Source organism: Chamaea fasciata, unplaced genomic scaffold (genome assembly GCF_029207755.1).
Source record: "Chamaea fasciata isolate MVZ Bird 193981 ecotype frontalis unplaced genomic scaffold, bChaFas1.0.hap1 SCAF_3, whole genome shotgun sequence".
Classification (NCBI taxonomy): Eukaryota; Metazoa; Chordata; class Aves; order Passeriformes; family Sylviidae; genus Chamaea; species Chamaea fasciata.
In genome coordinates, this window is record NW_027094088.1 from 87,982,434 (window position 1) to 88,000,765 (window position 18,332).

Below are 18,332 nucleotides of genomic sequence, written 5' to 3' on the forward strand. Positions count from 1 at the left end.
AGTATTTCATGTCTAATAAGCTCTGACATTTCCATTTTGTGATTGCAAAAAATGTAGTGTTAAAAACCTAACAGGAACAAAATGAGAGGCAGGATGGTTGCCTTACTCCTTTGCTTAGGGACTGGGAAATGTGGTAGCAAAGAGTTTGAATAAGCAATCATTACATGGTAAAGACAAAAAAGCATAGCCAAAGTACAAGCAGAAACACTTCAATGGTATTTACAAGATTAAATGGTTTATTTGTGTGCATCTCAAGGCATAGAAGACACAGCAGGATAGAAATATAAAACTGATAGAAATATAAAACTGAAATATAAAACAAGCTTATTTCAGACCAATGGGGAAGGTTCAAGACAGAAGTATGATGGTGTTCATATCCTTAGAGAGAAAAAGAAATAGGATTGAAACATATTACTTCCCATTTTGTACATGTATCAGCCTACCAAAAATTCGCATAGCAGAATTAACCCCTTTTGCAGATATACTTCTGTTCTAAGTAACAAGTAAAAGCGAAACTAGAAAAACGACTGAATTAAGAAAATTTGTTCAAAACATTTAGTGGTATGCTGGGCTTGCAACTTTGTGCTAAGTAAGCAGTTGTCTCCTGAGAGGGCAGAAATAGATAGCTGGAGTGACAACCTCTTACAAGCTTTCAGCTGAATCAATCCATTTCTTTGAATGCAGAAACATTAAGTGGCATTTGAGTCAATCTAAATCTCAGAAATCTATCAATGTGCAAACACTACAAATGAAAACATTATTTTCTCTCCTTTATTTGTTTGCCTTTTTTGTGAGAAGGCTGCAATTTTGAAAGATTTAATTCGTAGTCTGTCTGATTGAGTAGCAGGCTATTGAATTTAAGTATCAGAATTTGCCCTGCTGAACTGGTAAACACAGTCATTTATAGACAATTAGCTCCTTGCTGCTGTCTTCCAGATGCTGATCACCATGAAATCTAATCCCCATGCCATGTCTGTGCAAGCAATTCCTGCCATCCTCCCACCCCTGTCTATTTTTCTGGACCTCAGATTTCATACACCCATTTCAGCAGTAAGTAAAGGTTTGACATTGTTGACAAACTTACACCTATCTGGTGCCTGAATTACAATTATGCTGTGCAGTAAGCACAAACTGGAAGAAACAATCACAGTCACATTTCAGACTATCTGAAATTTAACAGGTATCAAGAGATTGTCTCTTCCCAATACATTTAGCAACAAAAACTTGCTAAACTATTATTAAACAGCTTTATTTGTTCTATTCTCATGGAACCTTGTAGGTATGGATTTGTCAGTGTTGAAACCACCTAAATTTGATCTATCTAAAATCCCTTCTGTGTCTGTATCTGGTTTATCATCTGTGTTATCCGAAGTGCTAGTGATGATTTCTGCAGAGCACAAGACACCTCAGAATCCACATGTCCTGCAATCTGCCTGTCTTCCAAGCAAGATTATTTAACAACATTGATGAAAAACAATTATATTCCACAAAATAATTTTTACCATATTTAAATTTCTCACAATAGTCAAGGAGGAAGCGCACCCTAATGAAAATGATGCAGAAAAATAAAGAAGAGTTACACAGCTTGAAAAAAGAAATTGTTTATTATTAGCAAGAAGTCTCAGTAGTACTGTCTTTTTTGAACTAGTTTTGTGGCCTCACCTTGAGTGCTGTTTGCAGTTTTGGTTGCTGCAATATAAGAAAGATGTTAAAGTACTAGAGAGCATCCAAAGGTGGTGACCACTGACAGGACCTGAGGGAATGGCCTGAAGTTGTGTCAGGAAAGATTTAAGTCAGATACTAGAAAAAGGTTTTTCACCCAGAGGGTGGTTGGACACTGGAACAGGCTCCTCAGGCCAGTGGTCACAACACCAAGCCTGACAGAGTTCAAGAAATGTTTGGACAATGCTCTTGGGGGAGATGGTGTGATTCTTAGGGATGGTGTTCTGCAGGGCCGGGAGTTGGACTCAGTGATCCTTGTAGGTCTCTTCTGTCTCCTATTCTGTGTTTCTATAGTTCTATGATTGGTTTTCAATAGTTTCTAAGTCTTTCACTATCCTTAGGAGGCATCCTATAAACAAGCATTAGTAATAAAGACTTGAAAGAATCTCTGCTACTTTTTTCTGCCTACTCTATCACCTTCACTTGGCTATTCAACAGCACGATGCCTTCTATCTATTAGGAAAACACATACAAAAAGAACAGGCAAAACTCCAGTTCAGCCTTATCACTGAAAGTAATGAAGTCTACTAACATGGGTTCCATTCACATTCCTTCCACTAATACCTATCTTGTCACTTGCTATGGTCTAGATTGGAGCTCTTTCATGGAAAGGTGAAATGGTCAGAAATTTTCATTCCCTACGCTACCTAAAATTAGACAAGGGCCCCAGTCCTGAAATCTGGATAGGTGCAGGGTATAATCCTGAATAGTATCAATAATTTTTGGAAAATTGCTCTTCTGTTACATTACTGAAGGTTTACAGAAGCTCATCCTAAGATCTTGCATACAGGATTGCCAGCGCAAACCTTACAACATCAAACCAGTAATCTCATCACTAGCTTGCAACCACTATCCAGTCACTATCCAACCACTAATAGAAAGTCTAACCATGACTTTAAAAAAAAAATATGCTCATTTTAGAATATAAGTGAAGTTCATACTTCCAACAAAAAAAAAGAGTTGAATTCTTGTGTTGACAGTGGCTACTAGTAGATATTTTGAGAAAGACAAGGACATAACTATTTTTTCCCGTGGTTTTAAGTGTCACCAGTCTGAGGCTTTGGGACATTCAGAACAGAGATCTTGCATTAATTCATCCATTAATTTCGTCTAGTTGCTTTTTGAGCCTATTTATATTTCTGGCATCCACAACATCCTATAGAAATGAGTATTAGTTTTATTATGTGCCACATGAAAAGATCCTTCCTTTTGTTCTGAACCAGTTGCCTGGTAATTTCATTGTGTTCCACCTTGTCTTTATGTTATGAGAAACAATCAGGAGGTATTCCCTATTCACCCTCTCTATGCCTTTAACTGTTTCTGTATACTTCTCTCTAATTTAATAATTTTTTTCTTTCATAATTCTCTCCAATTGCCCTACTTTCTTCCCATAAATCATAGTTTATTTAATTCCAAATCCCCAATTATACTTATTTTCTGATTTTACTCCGTCATTTTGGGGTAGGATCACAGTACCTTGTTTCCATTTGATTCTTTACTGGTTTCATAATACTTCTTGATGTTCTATTTTCAGCTTTGATAATTTCTTAACATTGAAACTATGTTTTCAGAGAACTTTACATAAGATCTACTTCCAACATCACTTTCCTCATGGTCATTTGAAATCTAGTATTTACAAGTTTAAGTTTGTCGCCGTATGGTTTGTTCCCCTTCACAATGATAGGTATGGATTTGCTTTCATGAATGATAAATTTTATTTGCCTCTCTATCACGCATGTACAGGGGCATATAAAACCATTCTGCAACTCGTCCTTGTCAGTTCCTGTGCTGATTTTTGTAATTAATTTTGTTCCTTTATGAGATTTTTTTTCTTCACTTTTTATTTCTTAACCAGATCATTTAAGAAATATGTTTAATATCATATGTCTAAACACAGATACCTGAGGGACTCTTCTGGCACCTTCCTTCTTTGTGAAAAATCTGCCATTTCTTTCTAGTATTAGTTGATCTTTAACCAGTTACCATGAGAGGAATTTCCTTCTTCCTCTTTTGATACAGAACCTTTTTAAGAGCCTTTGTGACAGAATCTTTTCAAAAGCTTCTTGAAAATCTAAATTAATTGAGGAGATTAAATACTGGTTCATTGAGATAATTATTGTTCATGATAATAGAAATAATTTATAGTTTTTGACTGGGGGTAGAATTCAGCCATGCTTACATTTCTGAAAAGTCCTGACTTGGCACCAGCCAGACTCTAATCTGTCATGAAAAAAAGCTCAAGGAAGTAGCAGAAAGCTGTTTTTTGAGTATCTCCAAGCCATGTGTTCAGCTGTTTGCCTGTCTGTGGTTCAGTGGGCTGAGCAACCCTGTAGGTGTTTAACATGGGAGGATGAAAGATGGGAAATGTATTTTTTAAAATCATGATTCAGATAGGAAGTGTCTAGAGATTTACAGAAACTACCAATTTAGAGGTCTTGGCTATCACTGTAACCAGAGATAAATGTCAGTATGTGCATCACTGCAACTAATATGTCTTTATTATTAACAGAAGCTCTTAAGATTGATCAGCTTCATAGAAAGCTACCCTTAAGATGGCCTCTTCAAATATATGGTAAGCTAGACTGATTAAGATTTTGATTAATCTCTTCCCATTTTCTTAGAAACAGAACTACAGTTTCTATTTTTATATTCTTGGCTCCATAAGATACTGTGTTCACCCAACAGAGATATTTTTTTCTCCTGTAGGCCTCTCTTCATCTCTTTTATTGCTCTTTACCTTATGGGGTAGACATACTGCTGCACATTGATAAAAGTAGCCCATTTGGGATCATGGGATAACAGACAAGCAGAGATGTCACAAACGTGTGCATATATATGCTCTTAACTGCAGGAAATAGGTACTGAGTGTATCTTGGCCTCACTGTGCAAAAGCAGCATGCTTGATTCACACCAAGAAAAAATTCTGGAGGTCTGTAAGTATTCACATATATTGTTCTCTCAGAAAAGCATCCATAATTCCAGAAGTTTTTACAGTGGAATATTTTCTAACCCAATTACATGCACAAGCAGCTCAGCAGTTCAGTCTGCAAGAGTTTGAATCTAAAACTGAGTAACTTTTGCCCTTGTACTTGTTACTGATATTTTTGGAGTATACAAGCTGACTTTAGAGATACCTGGTTTCTTAAATATCATCTGACATCCATGACTGTGCTGTCCTGGGCTCTGTAGAGCTATGCCTTTGACCTCATTTTATTTATTTCTGGGACCAGTAAATCCCAAGATTTAAACTACACTTTATCCTCCTTCTGCCAAAAGCAACTATAACAGAGCCTAAGGTATTGAGGGTCCAAAAGTCTTAATTTGCCTGGAACTTTCCTCCTACTGTGAGAAGCAGTGCTATGAGCTCCCTGACCTTCAGTCAGGTACACATGCTATGGATAGATCAGACTCACTTAGCCTGTGGATGATTTGTGGGAATAAGGCAAACACATATGGGACCACAAGAACAGAAAGTAAGTAAAGGTCCCAAGAATAATAGTCAGATTTTTTTTCCATTTCAGATTTCAGAGAGTTTATATTATAAATTATTTTATTCATATTCTTTATAAGAATTGTTATCTTTTAAGTTATTGTAGGCCTGATGCTATACTATGTCTAAAAGATGTGCAAATCCCAGGAAAGGATAATTTCTATCTGTTCTGCTGCAGTCTTCAGCCCACTGTGGACAGTGGTATGAGCAACAAATAATTCTGCTCATGCCTTTTCTGGAAATAAAGCATTTGGAGAATGAAAGAAGATCATTTCACTGGGCTGCGAAGACTGAAGACGATAGAGAACTTGACCTCAGAGAGTAATAATTAGGTTATGCACTGGAAGAAGAGTGACCTGAATTTTGAAGTGCTTCTGTGATGAATGTTAATATTAGAGCATAATAGGTAATACATGTAAAACACCTCTGGAAAAGTATCAGGGCTTAGAGCTCTGGTTGCTCTCTTGTTTGCCCAAAAGAGTGTTTGTGCCTGCTTTGTCATGTTCCCTCATGCATTTGTGTTTTGTGGCCAAATGACTATGTTCTTCTGCATACAATGACAGCTAGAGCAAAAATTATCGCAAGTAAACTTTTTGTCAATTTAGTCCATTGTTTGGTGTTTAAGGTACAATCCAAAATTATTTGGGCTTAAATTTTCTCAAGTAGTGGAGGGTGCTGAGGTTGCACCTCCACCTTGCTAAGAGAAATGTGGTATCAAATTGATGTTCATGCATAAAATTTAAAGGATAGATTTGTGTCCTCAGTTTTCATTTGTTTTAAATATAAGCCTCACTGCCTAATTTTAAAAAATGTGGCTTTAAGAACAAGCTATCCATGGGTAAGTCTTAGCTTTTGATCTCTGAGGATAGATGAACTTAACTGCTGATTTAAGAAAGGAATCTAATATCCAAAAAACAGACCAGACTGCCTTTTTTTACAAAACAAGTGGCTCCTTGTGGCTAACTTTAGAAAACTTCTTTTTAGCATACATTGCAGTTAGGGGTGATTCCATTTTCTCTACTTCTACCTTTTTCTATAATTTACAAATCAAGGATATCTAGTGGACCAGATATTTACTGTGGTGATCAGATACTTAAGCAAGACATTTGCGTTTATCTTCTGTAAATGTTAATGGTTTGTGACTAATATATATTTCCTCCCCCAAATTCACAGATCTGTAGAATCTGAGAGTATCTTAGAGATACCTGTGTTCCCAGTTCATTTCAGAAGAGCACAGTATCTCCTGTAAAACACACATTCCTTGGCTGCTTCTCTTCAGAAATAGCAGACCTGTATACATTTTCTATTATTGCAACACACTACCTAAGCCAGTCAGCAGTGGGGACATTGAGTAATGCCAGGTCAGATCCTAGGACAATCAAGAAAATATTTTTGCTTTAAATGCAGTGCCAGGAATTCTTATTACTAGAAAATGTTTGATGAAAAAGAAATAAAATAATAATCTTGCGAGTTGAATTTTACACTGAGCTGGAACAGTGTTCCAGAAATATCGCTGAAGATAAATATCCAAAGGGAGTTTCTGACAACTAGGTATGATTCTCAACTGAAGAATTAAACCAAAATGATGCAGGTTCATTTTGCTGCTTTTTAACTTACAATTTGACTTCCTTTGCCTTTTCCATTTTTCACCACAACTTACTGTATCTAATATATTGCGTTTATTAGAGTGCCTTGTGCTATATTTAAAGAACTTCTCCTGAGGTAAAAAAGGGCTTTGTATTTTATACTTGCACAGCACCAGCAGCATAGACCTTAAGTGAAACATCTATAAGTGATAGATAATAATAATTTAATACATGGCAAGATAAGAAATTATGTCCACTGTTGATATATATATATATCTAGTAATAAGATGTAGAATAATCATTTAGAAGGTTTTCAAGATAGATGAAATATAGTATCAGATAAAACTTTCTACTGTCAAACTTGTAAGATATTTTTGATAACACTGATACTGGTATAGCCCGGGGACTGAATTTTTTTTACTTGCAGGAAAGCTGCAAAAGACTTGTAATAAATGTTGCTGCTGCTGCTGGTTTGTGGTGAGACGTGTCAGGGGCCCCTGGGAGCCTCACCCTATGCTGGGGCCATCTCGGGCTCCCAGCTCACCTCTCTGTGTTGGCTGTGTCTCAATGCGCCTGACCACAGGTTTCATATCTGTTTGTAGCTGAAACTGGTTATTTCAAGAGGAAATTTTTGCCAGAATTGAAAAAACAAAACCAAACCAAACAAAACCAAACAAACAACAAAAAAAGCAGCCTTGCAGAGATTATAGTTTTTTGATAGTTAAAAAAAATAAAAGAGTGGGCATGTTTTATTCACAGAATGCTTAAATGCTTTTTACTGACTAATTCTTTGCTTTGCATAATCTAATATTGTTATGTTGAAACACTAGATGAAAAAAAAAAGGGTATTTCCATTTGAAAGGAAAAAAGTGTAATAAAAAGTGTAATAAAATGAGTCAGGCAGTGTTCTGCAGAGCTTGGTGTACGCTGTCCAGGGATGTGGCTATGACAGAAGCAATTTATAAGCAGTGTGATATTCAGGTCTGGATGATGAGAATAGCTGCTCTAAAGTAATTTCTTTGACCGCCAGAAACAGTGGTGTTTCTTCAGTACTGTTTTGCTTTTCTCTAATATGTTTCTGTATCAGTAACTCTGTCTGCTTTGTTCTGCCTTAAACCCTGGAGTACACCATGCCTGATGGGGTCATGTGTGTGCAGGTGACTTAGAAAGTGATATCACAACTTTGCACCACCATTTAATTCCTGGAAGGGAAGTTCCTTGTACCATATACTGTCACAACCCATGAATGTGGTCTCATTTGCTTTAATAAACGAAAAAAACATATTTAGAAAACTTACAGGAATGGGAAATGATTGTTTAGCAAAAAAAAAAAAAAAAAAAAAAAAAAACAACCAAGCAAGAAAAAAAAGTTCTCTTTACTGACCTTGGAAAGGTACTCAAAACACTTTCCAATACAAATCTTTTGCCTGCAGAAAAGTCATACTCTTTGGATGAGGAACATAAATTACATGAAAGGCATCAGTCAGGCTGTGGGAAAATGTCTCTTCTGAACCTGTCTCAGCCGAAGCCATTAATGGCCCTACATGTGCTACATAGATCTCTCTGACTTGGCTGCCTAAACACTTGTGCATTCAATTTCCAATCTACTTTCAGACAAGACTGACAAGACAGCCCTTAACAGAGGTGATGCAAGCCCAAACACCATTGCCTGAAGTTGACTGGGGATTGCTCACAGGTTTCACCAACAGCCTCCTACAGACTGACAGACAGACCAATGACCAGCCTGGGACTGCCAATGTTTTCAACCATCTAACAAAAGATCACTGCTGTCTAATTTGTTAGATTTGTAATGCTACCTTTTCACTGTCACATACTTTGTGACCTGAACTACAATATATATGTTTCGGACGTTGTTGGGGGTTGGGTTTCTTCCTTCTTTCTCTGGGGAATTTTTTCCCCACGGGTTGCCAAGGGGACCGGGTGTTGGATACTTGAGAGTGCTTGGCTGAAACAAAGAGATGGACAAAAGGTGGAAGGGGGAGATAACGCAGGTAAAAGACACAGCTTGAGGCAGCTGCGTGTTTTTCTGCTTCCGGCGTTCGGGAGACGCGTGTCGGCCGCTCCTCGAGGATCTCAGCCGCCGCAAAGCCCGCCGAGCAGAAGCTGGGCCGCTATTCTGCCTCGTCTTCAGCTTCTTCGGCGCTGCTCCTCTTGCTGCAGCGTGACCCTGCACTCCCTGCGCTGCCGGGACATCCTGCCCCTGCCTGCCGGGACACCCTGCCATCCCAGCTACCAGCCCGGGACTTTTCCACTGTTCCAGCTTGGTGCTCTGAGGATCCTGCAGGGACACCGAAACCAAACTGCCCTGGGTTTTGTGAAACAAAGCCCTCAAGGTTCTTGGTACTGTTGTCGTTTGTCATTAATGCTGTAGTTGTTTGGTGGGGGGGGAGTTTTTTTTTGTGTTTGTTTGCTTTGTATTACATACTAGTAAAGAACTGCTATTCCTATTTCCCAAATCTTTGCCAAAGAGCCTCTGATTGTAATTTTACCTAGCAGATACCTGTCTTCCTAAACCAAGACAGATTTTGGCTCCCAAGTGTGGGGCTTGAGGGCACTGAGAAAAGAAAAGGGAAGAGAAATAGCAGTTCTTAACTAACCTAGTACTTTCTTTTGTGTGCGTTGGATATAAAAACCTCATTAGGCTGCATCATGTGGTCTAACTTAGCCTGGTTTGGGTGGCATGTGGTTGTGGCTGTATTCCTTCCATTTGCAGGCCCTTATCTAAACATGGGCCCTATAACTAAGGCTACTGTGACTGTCATCCAGTTTATTTTATGGCTTAATAAGGTGAAGAACTCATGGATTTTTAATTTCCTCTGGAAGGCAGGCACATGGATTCAGGGCTATCGTACACTAACTGTGTGTTTTTGGAGTTACTTTAACAATGGTACCTACTGTGAGGAAATGACACCGGGGGAAGTTTCTTTTTCCCAACCCTTTACCCATCTCTTTGGGTCTGCCCCACCTGTTTTTGAAGGGTTTAAATCCTCTCTGAATGCTAATGATATCATACAATGGCTGGTGCTGCTAATATGCATATTCTGTTTAGCATTCAGAGATAAGGGAAGATTGACCTGGATAACCACCCTGATACCTAGCCCACAGAATAGGGATGATACCCCAGAGCCTGACTCTGCCCCACAGCCTGCCTCAGAAAGGACCCACCCGGATTGGGTTGAGGTTCTGGTAAAAGAGATACATGAGATGGGCCAGATGCTGAGGGAGTACATTTCCCCAGCTCATGAAAAACCCTCCCCCTGCCCCGAGAAGGCAGAGACTGATGGTGCAGCAGTGGAACCCACAGATGTTACAACTGTCCAGGTTCCAGCTGAACCACAAGGGCAGCCACAGCCAGCAGCAGTCGCCCCTGTGGAAACAAGGAAGTGTAAAGTGAAATCGTCAGATCCTGATATTAAGGGTAAGAAAGGAGGGTCCTCACAGCCCACAGAAGAGCCACAGGTTGAGATCATCACTGAATCCCTGACATATGAAAGTCTACGTAATCTGCAAAAAGATATTGCACGACGAGGACGTGAGGCTTATACAGCCTGGCTACTTCGAGTCTGGGACCTTATGAGTACAGGTGTGCAACTGGATAGTGCTGAAGCAAGGAATTTGGGACCCTTGACCCAGGACTCAGGTATAAATCAGGTATTTGTAAGAGAGCAAAGGCCCCTTCCCCTTTGGGAACGACTTCTAATGAGTGTGAGAGAGAGATTTGTCCACAGAGACAGAATGCAAGAGCACAACAATAGAATGCGATGGAAGACCCTTGAGGAAGGAATCCAACAGTTGAGAGAAGTGGCAGTATTGGAAGTACTTTTTGGGAGGACCGGACAGCATGATAATGACCCCGACAAGGTTAAATGCACAGGGCACATGTTGTGGAATCTGGCAACTCATGGACCATCCCAATACGCCACATTCATCGCAACAATTAATGCCGAGGATAACCGAGAGACAGTGGGTTCTGTTGCCAACAAGCTCAGAAATTATGAAAGTATGATCAGTGGCCCAATGCAGGCTCATGTCTCTGCGGTGGTGAAGGAACTCAAAGAGGAGATAAAGGAGGTGAGAGAGGAGATGAGAAGGAACAGTTCCCATGTAGCACCGGTGCGAGTCACAGGCCCCAGAATCAGAGCCCAACATCCCCCAGCGAGAGAGAGAGGGTACACCCCTCGAGCTGACCTGTGGTTTTATCTGCGGGACCATGGGGAGGACATGGGAGCGTGGCATGGGAAACCTACTTCTGTCCTGGCAGCACGGGTACGTGAACTCAAGGAGAGAAACGCTAACAGAGGGAGTTCCACTAGAATGAAGGTAGCCTCAGCCTCCCATGAGCAAGCTGCCAGGTATTACGGAGGTGGGAATGCTGTGTCAGATTCCCTCGAAGGAACCTCTACCATGTATGTCCAAGAAGGGAATAATAACCAGTGCTAGAGGGGCCCTGCCTCTAGCCAGGAAGAGGCACGGGAAAATCGGGTTTTTTGGACTGTGTGGATTCGATGGCCTGGCACATCAGAGCCACAAAAATATGAAGCTTTAGTAGATACTGGGTCGCAGTGTACTCTAATGCCATCAGGACATGTGGGGGCAGAACCGATTTCCATTGCCGGGGTGACGGGGGGATCACAGGAACTGACTCTGGTTGAAGCCGAGGTGAGCCTGACCGGGAAGGAGTGGCAGAAACTTCCAATTGTGACCGGCCCAGAGGCTCCATGTATTCTGGGCATAGACTTCCTCAGGAATGGATATTATAAAGACCCTAAAGGACTCAGATGGGCTTTTGGAATAGCTGCTGTGGAGACAGAGAACATTAAGCAGTTGAACACCTTGCCGGGACTATCAGAGAACCCATCTGCAGTGGGACTCCTGAAGGTAGAAGAACAACAAGTACCTGTTGCCACCTCGACAGTGCACCGTCAGCAGTATCGGACAAATCGGGACGCCGTGATCCCCATCCACAAGATGATCCGTGAGCTGGAGAGCCAAGGGGTGGTCAGCAAAACCCACTCACCCTTCAACAGCCCCATCTGGCCTGTGCGCAAGTCTGATGGAGAATGGAGACTGACTGTGGACTATCGTGCATTGAATGAAGTGACTCCACCGCTGAGCGCTGCTGTGCCGGACATGCTGGAACTTCAGTACGAGCTGGAGTCCAAGGCAGCGAGGTGGTATGCCACTATTGACATTGCCAATGCATTTTTCTCCATTCCTCTGGCTGCAGAATGCAGGCCTCAGTTTGCTTTCACCTGGAGGGGCGTGCAGTACACCTGGAACCGGCTGCCCCAGGGGTGGAAACACAGCCCCACCATCTGCCATGGGCTGATCCAGGCTGCACTGGAGAAAGGTGAGGCTCCGGAACATCTACAGTACATTGATGACATCATTGTGTGGGGAAAGACTGCAGCTGAAGTGTTCGAGAAAGGAGAGAGGATCATCCAGATTTTGCTGAAAGCCGGGTTTGCCATCAAGAAGAGCAAAGTCAAGGGACCTGCCAGAGAGATCCAGTTCCTGGGAGTAAAGTGGCAAGATAGACGGCGGCAGATCCCCACTGAGGTCATTGATAAGATCACAGCAATGTCTCCACCGACCAGCAAAAAGGAAACACAAGCTTTCCTAGGAGCCATAGGTTTTTGGAGGATGCACATTCCTGAGTACAGTCAGATCGTGAGCCCTCTCTACCTGGTTACCCGCAAGAAGAACAATTTCCACTGGGGCCCTGAACAGCAACAAGCCTTTGCCCAGATCAAGCAGGAGATTGCTCATGCAGTAGCCCTTGGCCCAGTCAGGACGGGACCAGATGTGAAGAATGTGCTTTATTCTGCAGCCAGGAACAACGGTTTGTCCTGGAGCCTTTGGCAGAAGGTGCCAGGGGAGACCCGAGGCCGACCACTGGGATTCTGGAGTCGAAGTTACAGAGGATCTGAAGCCAACTACACTCCCACAGAGAAGGAGATCTTGGCCGCCTATGAAGGAGTTCAAGCCGCCTCAGAAGTGATTGGCACAGAAGCACAACTCCTCTTGGCACCCCGACTACCAGTGCTGGGGTGGATGTTTAAAGGAAAGGCTCCCTCCACGCACCATGCCACCGATGCCACATGGAGCAAATGGACTGCCCTCATCACACAGCGTGCCCGTATTGGAAACCCAAATCGCCCTGGGATTTTGGAGATAATTACAAACTGGCCGGAAGGAGAAAACTTCGGTTTCACGGACGAAGAGGAGCAAGTGACACGAGCTGAAGAAGCTCCTCCATACAACCAACTGCCAGCAGAAGAAACACACTACGCTCTTTTCACTGATGGTTCCTGTCGCATCGTGGGAATGAACCGTAAGTGGAAAGCAGCCGTATGGAGCCCCACACGACAGGTTGCAGAAGCCACTGAAGGAGACGGGGGATCAAGTCAGCTTGCTGAACTCAAAGCTGTTCAATTAGCCCTTGACATTGCTGAAAGAGAGAAGTGGCCAAAGCTCTACCTCTACACTGATTCGTGGATGGTAGCCAATGCTCTGTGGGGCTGGCTGGAAAGGTGGAAAAAGGCCAACTGGCAGCGTAGAGGAAAACCAATCTGGGCTGCTGATGAATGGAAGGACGTTGCCACTCGTGTAGAGAAGCTGCCTGTGAAAGTCCGCCATGTAGATGCCCATGTTCCCAAGAGTCGGGCTAATGAGGAACACCAAAACAACAAGCAGGTAGATCAGGCTGCCAAGATAGAAGTGTCAAAGATAGATTTAGATTGGCAACACAAGGGAGAGTTGTTCCTAGCTCGATGGGCCCATGATGCCTCGGGTCATCAGGGCAGAGATGCCACCTATAAGTGGGCCCGAGACCGAGGGGTGAATTTAACCATGGACAGTATTTCTCAGGTTATCCATGACTGTGAGACATGTGCTGCAATCAAGCAAGCCAAGCGGGTGAAGCCCTTATGGTATGGTGGGCGGTGGTCCAAATATAAATATGGGGAAGCCTGGCAGATTGACTACATCACCCTTCCCCAAACCCGCCAGGGCAAGCGTTATGTGCTAACCATAGTGGAAGCCACCACTGGATGGTTGGAGACCTACCCTGTGCCTCATGCTACTGCCCGGAACACCATCCTGGGCCTGGAAAAACAAGTCCTGTGGAGACATGGCACCCCTGAGAGAATCGAGTCGGACAATGGGACTCATTTCAGGAATAGTCTTATAAGCACCTGGGCTAGAGAACATGGCATTGAGTGGGTGTACCATATTCCTTATCATGCACCAGCGGCTGGGAAAGTTGAACGGTGCAATGGCCTGCTTAAAACTACCTTGAAAGCACTGGGTGGGGGAACCTTTAAGAATTGGGATACTAATTTAGCAAAGGCCACCTGGTTGGTGAACACTCGAGGTTCCACCAACCGAGCAGGTCCTGCCCAATCTGAGCCCTTGCAAAAGACAGACGGAGATAAGGTTCCAGTGGTACACATGAGAGGTATGCTGGGAAAAACTGTTTGGATTAATCCTGCCTCCAGCAAAGACAATCCCATCCGTGGGGTTGTCTTCGCTCAGGGACCAGGTTGCACCTGGTGGGTGATGCAAAAGGATGGAGAGACCCGATGCATACCTCAAGGGGACCTTGTTTTGGGGTGAACTACCCATGACAATGTGGCTGCATCCATATTTGCATATATATATATGTATTTTTAATAGTTAAAACTCAATGTAATATGTTTGTATGGGAAAAAAATTCGGGGTGGATAATGTTGGGGGTTGGGTTTGTTCCTTCTTTCTCTGGGGAATTTTTTCCCCACGGGTTGCCAAGGGGACCGGGTGTTGGATACTTGAGAGTGCTTGGCTGAAACAAAGAGATGGACAAAAGGTGGAAGGGGGAGATAACGCAGGTAAAAGACACAGCTTGAGGCAGCTGCGTGTTTTTCTGCTTCCGGCGTTCGGGAGACGCGTGTCGGCCGCTCCTCGAGGATCTCAGCCGCCGCAAAGCCCGCCGAGCAGAAGCTGGGCCACTATTCTGCCTCGTCTTCAGCTTCTTCGGCGCTGCTCCTCTTGCTGCAGCGTGACCCTGCACTCCCTGCGCTGCCGGGACATCCTGCCCCTGCCTGCCGGGACACCCTGCCATCCCAGCTACCAGCCCGGGACTTTTCCACTGTTCCAGCTTGGTGCTCTGAGGATCCTGCAGGGGCACCGAAACCAAACTGCCCTGGGTTTTGTGAAACAAAGTCCTCAAGGTTCTTGGTACTGTTGTCGTTTGTCATTAATGCTGTAGTTGTTTGGTGGGGGGGGAGGTTTTTTTTGTGTTTGTTTGCTTTGTATTACATACTAGTAAAGAACTGCTATTCCTATTTCCCAAATCTTTGCCAAAGAGCCTCTGATTGTAATTTTACCTAGCAGATACCTGTCTTCCTAAACCAAGACAGACGTGGTGTAATATAGTGGAATACAAATGTACTTTCCTGTGACCCCTAGCAAATTAGGTGGTGATGAGTAATCTGTGCTTTGAGACTCTCACTAAGAACAGTTCTGAATTTACAGCTTAACAGGTGTGTCAAGCAGAAAATAACCTACATCAAAGTAAAATATTAAACAACAGTTATCTTGCAATTTGATTTAAGTAAATTTTAACTGCTAATTGCCCATCCTCCAGATTTCTTAATATCACATCTCTGGTGAAATGTATGAACCTGACTTCTAATTTTAGATGGCTAGATGGGGAACGAATATTTTTATCTCCTTTTTCCTTATGTATATATAAATACTTGATATGTATAAATACATATCAGATACTTTTATGTACAAAACTAGAATATTTGCTTGTCTTTACTGTGTTCCACTCATGTTTATAAAGAATAAAATATCAGGACATAAATCTTCCATACATTTCACCAATGAAAATTTAATCTGATTTATCACCTGCAGTAGGATTTGGATAGACTGGGTCAATGTACCAAGACGAACAGTATGAGATATTGTAAGACCAAGTGCTGCATCCTGCACTTGTGTCAAAACAATCCCAGGCACCACTACAGGCTGGGGACAAAGCATCTGGAAAGCTGCCTGGATTTCCAGAAAAGCCTGGGCATGCTGGTCAACAGCAGCTGAGCATGGTCCAGTGTGTGCCCAAGTGGCCAGAAAGGCAAATGGAATCCTGGTCTGTATCAGTAATAGAGTGGCCAGCAGGTCCAGAGAAGAGATTGTCCCTCTCTTCTTGGCTGCAGCACTGGTGAGGTCACACCTCAAGTGCTGTGTCTAGTTCTGGGCCTCTCACTGTGAGAAAGACATTGAGGGGCCGGAGTGAGTCCAGAGAAAAGCTAAGGAGCACAAGTCCCATGAGAAGCAGCTGAAGGAGCTGGAGTTGTTTAGCCTGGAGGAAAGGAGACCTTTCTGTTCTCTATCATTACCTGAAAGGAGGATGTAGCCAGGTGGGGGTCAGCCTCTTCTGCAGGCAGCCAGCGAAAGGACAATAGAAAATGGAGTCAAGCTCTGCCAGGGGAATTCAGGTTTGCCATCTGGAAGAATTTCTTCATGGAGGGTTGTCTTAGGTTACAATGTAAGACATACCCAAAAGTATGTATTCTATCACCATCTCCATAAGCTGTTAAAACCAGGTGGGGCAGTGTTCCTTATCTCCTTCATGACTCATCCCTGATAACTCCAGGGGATATCTTCTGTTAATGGGCCAGCTGTTAAAACCGAGAGGGGGCAGTATTCTTTATATCTTTCACAACCCATCCTCCCTCCAGGGATATCTTCTGTTAATGGGAGATTGAGTCTCACTGCATGACTGATAAAAATACATCATCCCATTGTGAGGTGCTGCAACCAGGGAGAGGAGCCAAGCATTCCTACCTGGATATAATCTGAGATTTGGAGCACCACAATCAGCCTTATCCACAATTCCCAGAGGGCCAGAGGTCAATAACCCACTGGACCTTTAGAGGAAGCTCAAACCCTTCTACAGGATCACTGCTTCAACAGAACCACATCTCTTACTCCAGGAGGACTGCAGCCACCATTTAATTGGACTGCTACCACCACCCTGACCAACAGGATGTCAGGTTGTGTTCTGACTCTGTCGGTGTTTCTGTATTATTGCTTTTATTTTAAATTTCCTATTAAATTGTATTTCCAACTTGGGATCCCCCACTGGTTTGCTTTCAAACTAGTACAAATGTGACCACAAATGTTGGAACAGGCTGCCAAGGGAGGTGGACACCATCCCATGGGGTGTTCAAGAAATGCCTGGGCAAGGCACTCAGTGCTATGGTTGAGTTGAAAAGGTGGTGTTTAGCCAAAGGTTGGACTTAATAATCTTGATGGTCTTTTCTGACTTTAATGATTCTATAATTTTAAGGTTCTATGATTTCTTAAAAATTCTTCCTTCAGTTAAGTTACATTAGCACTTCATGTTGATAGAAAGTTTCATACAACAATTTATTTTGCAGTCCTACAGATGTCAAAGATAGCATGCCCATATTATTATGGGCAGGTAATATTTGTGATGGTGGTGTAGTATTATTTTTAGTGACTATCAAATTTGAAAACAAATTACACAGATGAATTTCAGAAATGCAGTTAATTTGCATAAGGGCCAATATTTGACTTAATTTGGGGGTTTGTTTGGCATTTCGCATAGACAGAAAATATCTCACTAGAGATAAGCAAGTCAGATGGCACTCCTACAAGATGCTATTCAACTTCCTGCCAAGGTCAGCAACCTGCCCAAATAAGGCCTCAAAAAACATGTTACAAAATTCTCATCAATCAGCAGAGCAGACAAATATTTTCTAAGTTTTTTTTTCCCTTGTAGTCTAATTGAGAATTGATTCATGTTTTAGACTATTTTACAGTGGAGAGAAAAGACCACTCTTGATTTGTTGCCATATAATACTGTTGCTAAATATCTTAGGGAGGTTGTTACTTTGCCACTATAGTGGGTCCACCACTGAGGAGCCAAGTTCTAGCAATTTTTCATTGTGTTTGCTATGTGAGCCAGAGTTGCTTTTTATCTCTGAAGAAAAGTTAGAGCTTTCCTAAGATCTAAAAAGTTTTTTCAACAAGATGGACACTAGGTGCAGCCTGATCATCTCCACTACACTTTGTCCGGGGGCTGAAACTTTGTCGTGGGGGGACTCATTGCAGGCAGGTACATCACCTTGGAGTTGCATTTGAATAAATACCTGCCTTTGTTCAACAGCTAGGGAATTGTGGTACTTCCCCAAGAAATGCAAGACCTTGGCCATCACCTTTGTTCTGGAAGATGATGTCTTGGTTTAGATAGACAGGTATCTGCCAGGGAGGGTTGGAGTCTCCCTTGAAATGTAAACCCCTCCCCCCCTTTCCAAATTATTATAAATTTGCAATTAGATGGCTGTCAGACAAAGATTTTGGGAATAGGTATAGCAGTTCTTTACTAGGGATATAAAAATACAGATGTTGTAGTACAGAAGAATAAGCAAGCAAACAAACAAACAAGAAATCCTAGAAAACCCTGACAGTCAGAAATACAACCTGACACCCTGTTGGTCAGGGTG

The 18,332-nt window shown here is 42.5% G+C and overlaps 1 protein-coding gene across 1 annotated transcript in view; it reads left to right on the plus strand.

The window, feature by feature from the left end:
- The first annotated feature begins 936 nt into the window (after nucleotides 1-936).
- Nucleotides 937-18,332, plus strand: part of LGSN (lengsin, lens protein with glutamine synthetase domain) — a 70,517-nt gene continuing 53,121 nt past the window's right edge. The window contains exon 1 of the mRNA XM_066180544.1: nucleotides 937-1,050. Coding sequence (XP_066036641.1) covers nucleotides 937-1,050 — 114 coding nt within the window. The remainder of the gene's footprint in view (nucleotides 1,051-18,332) is intronic.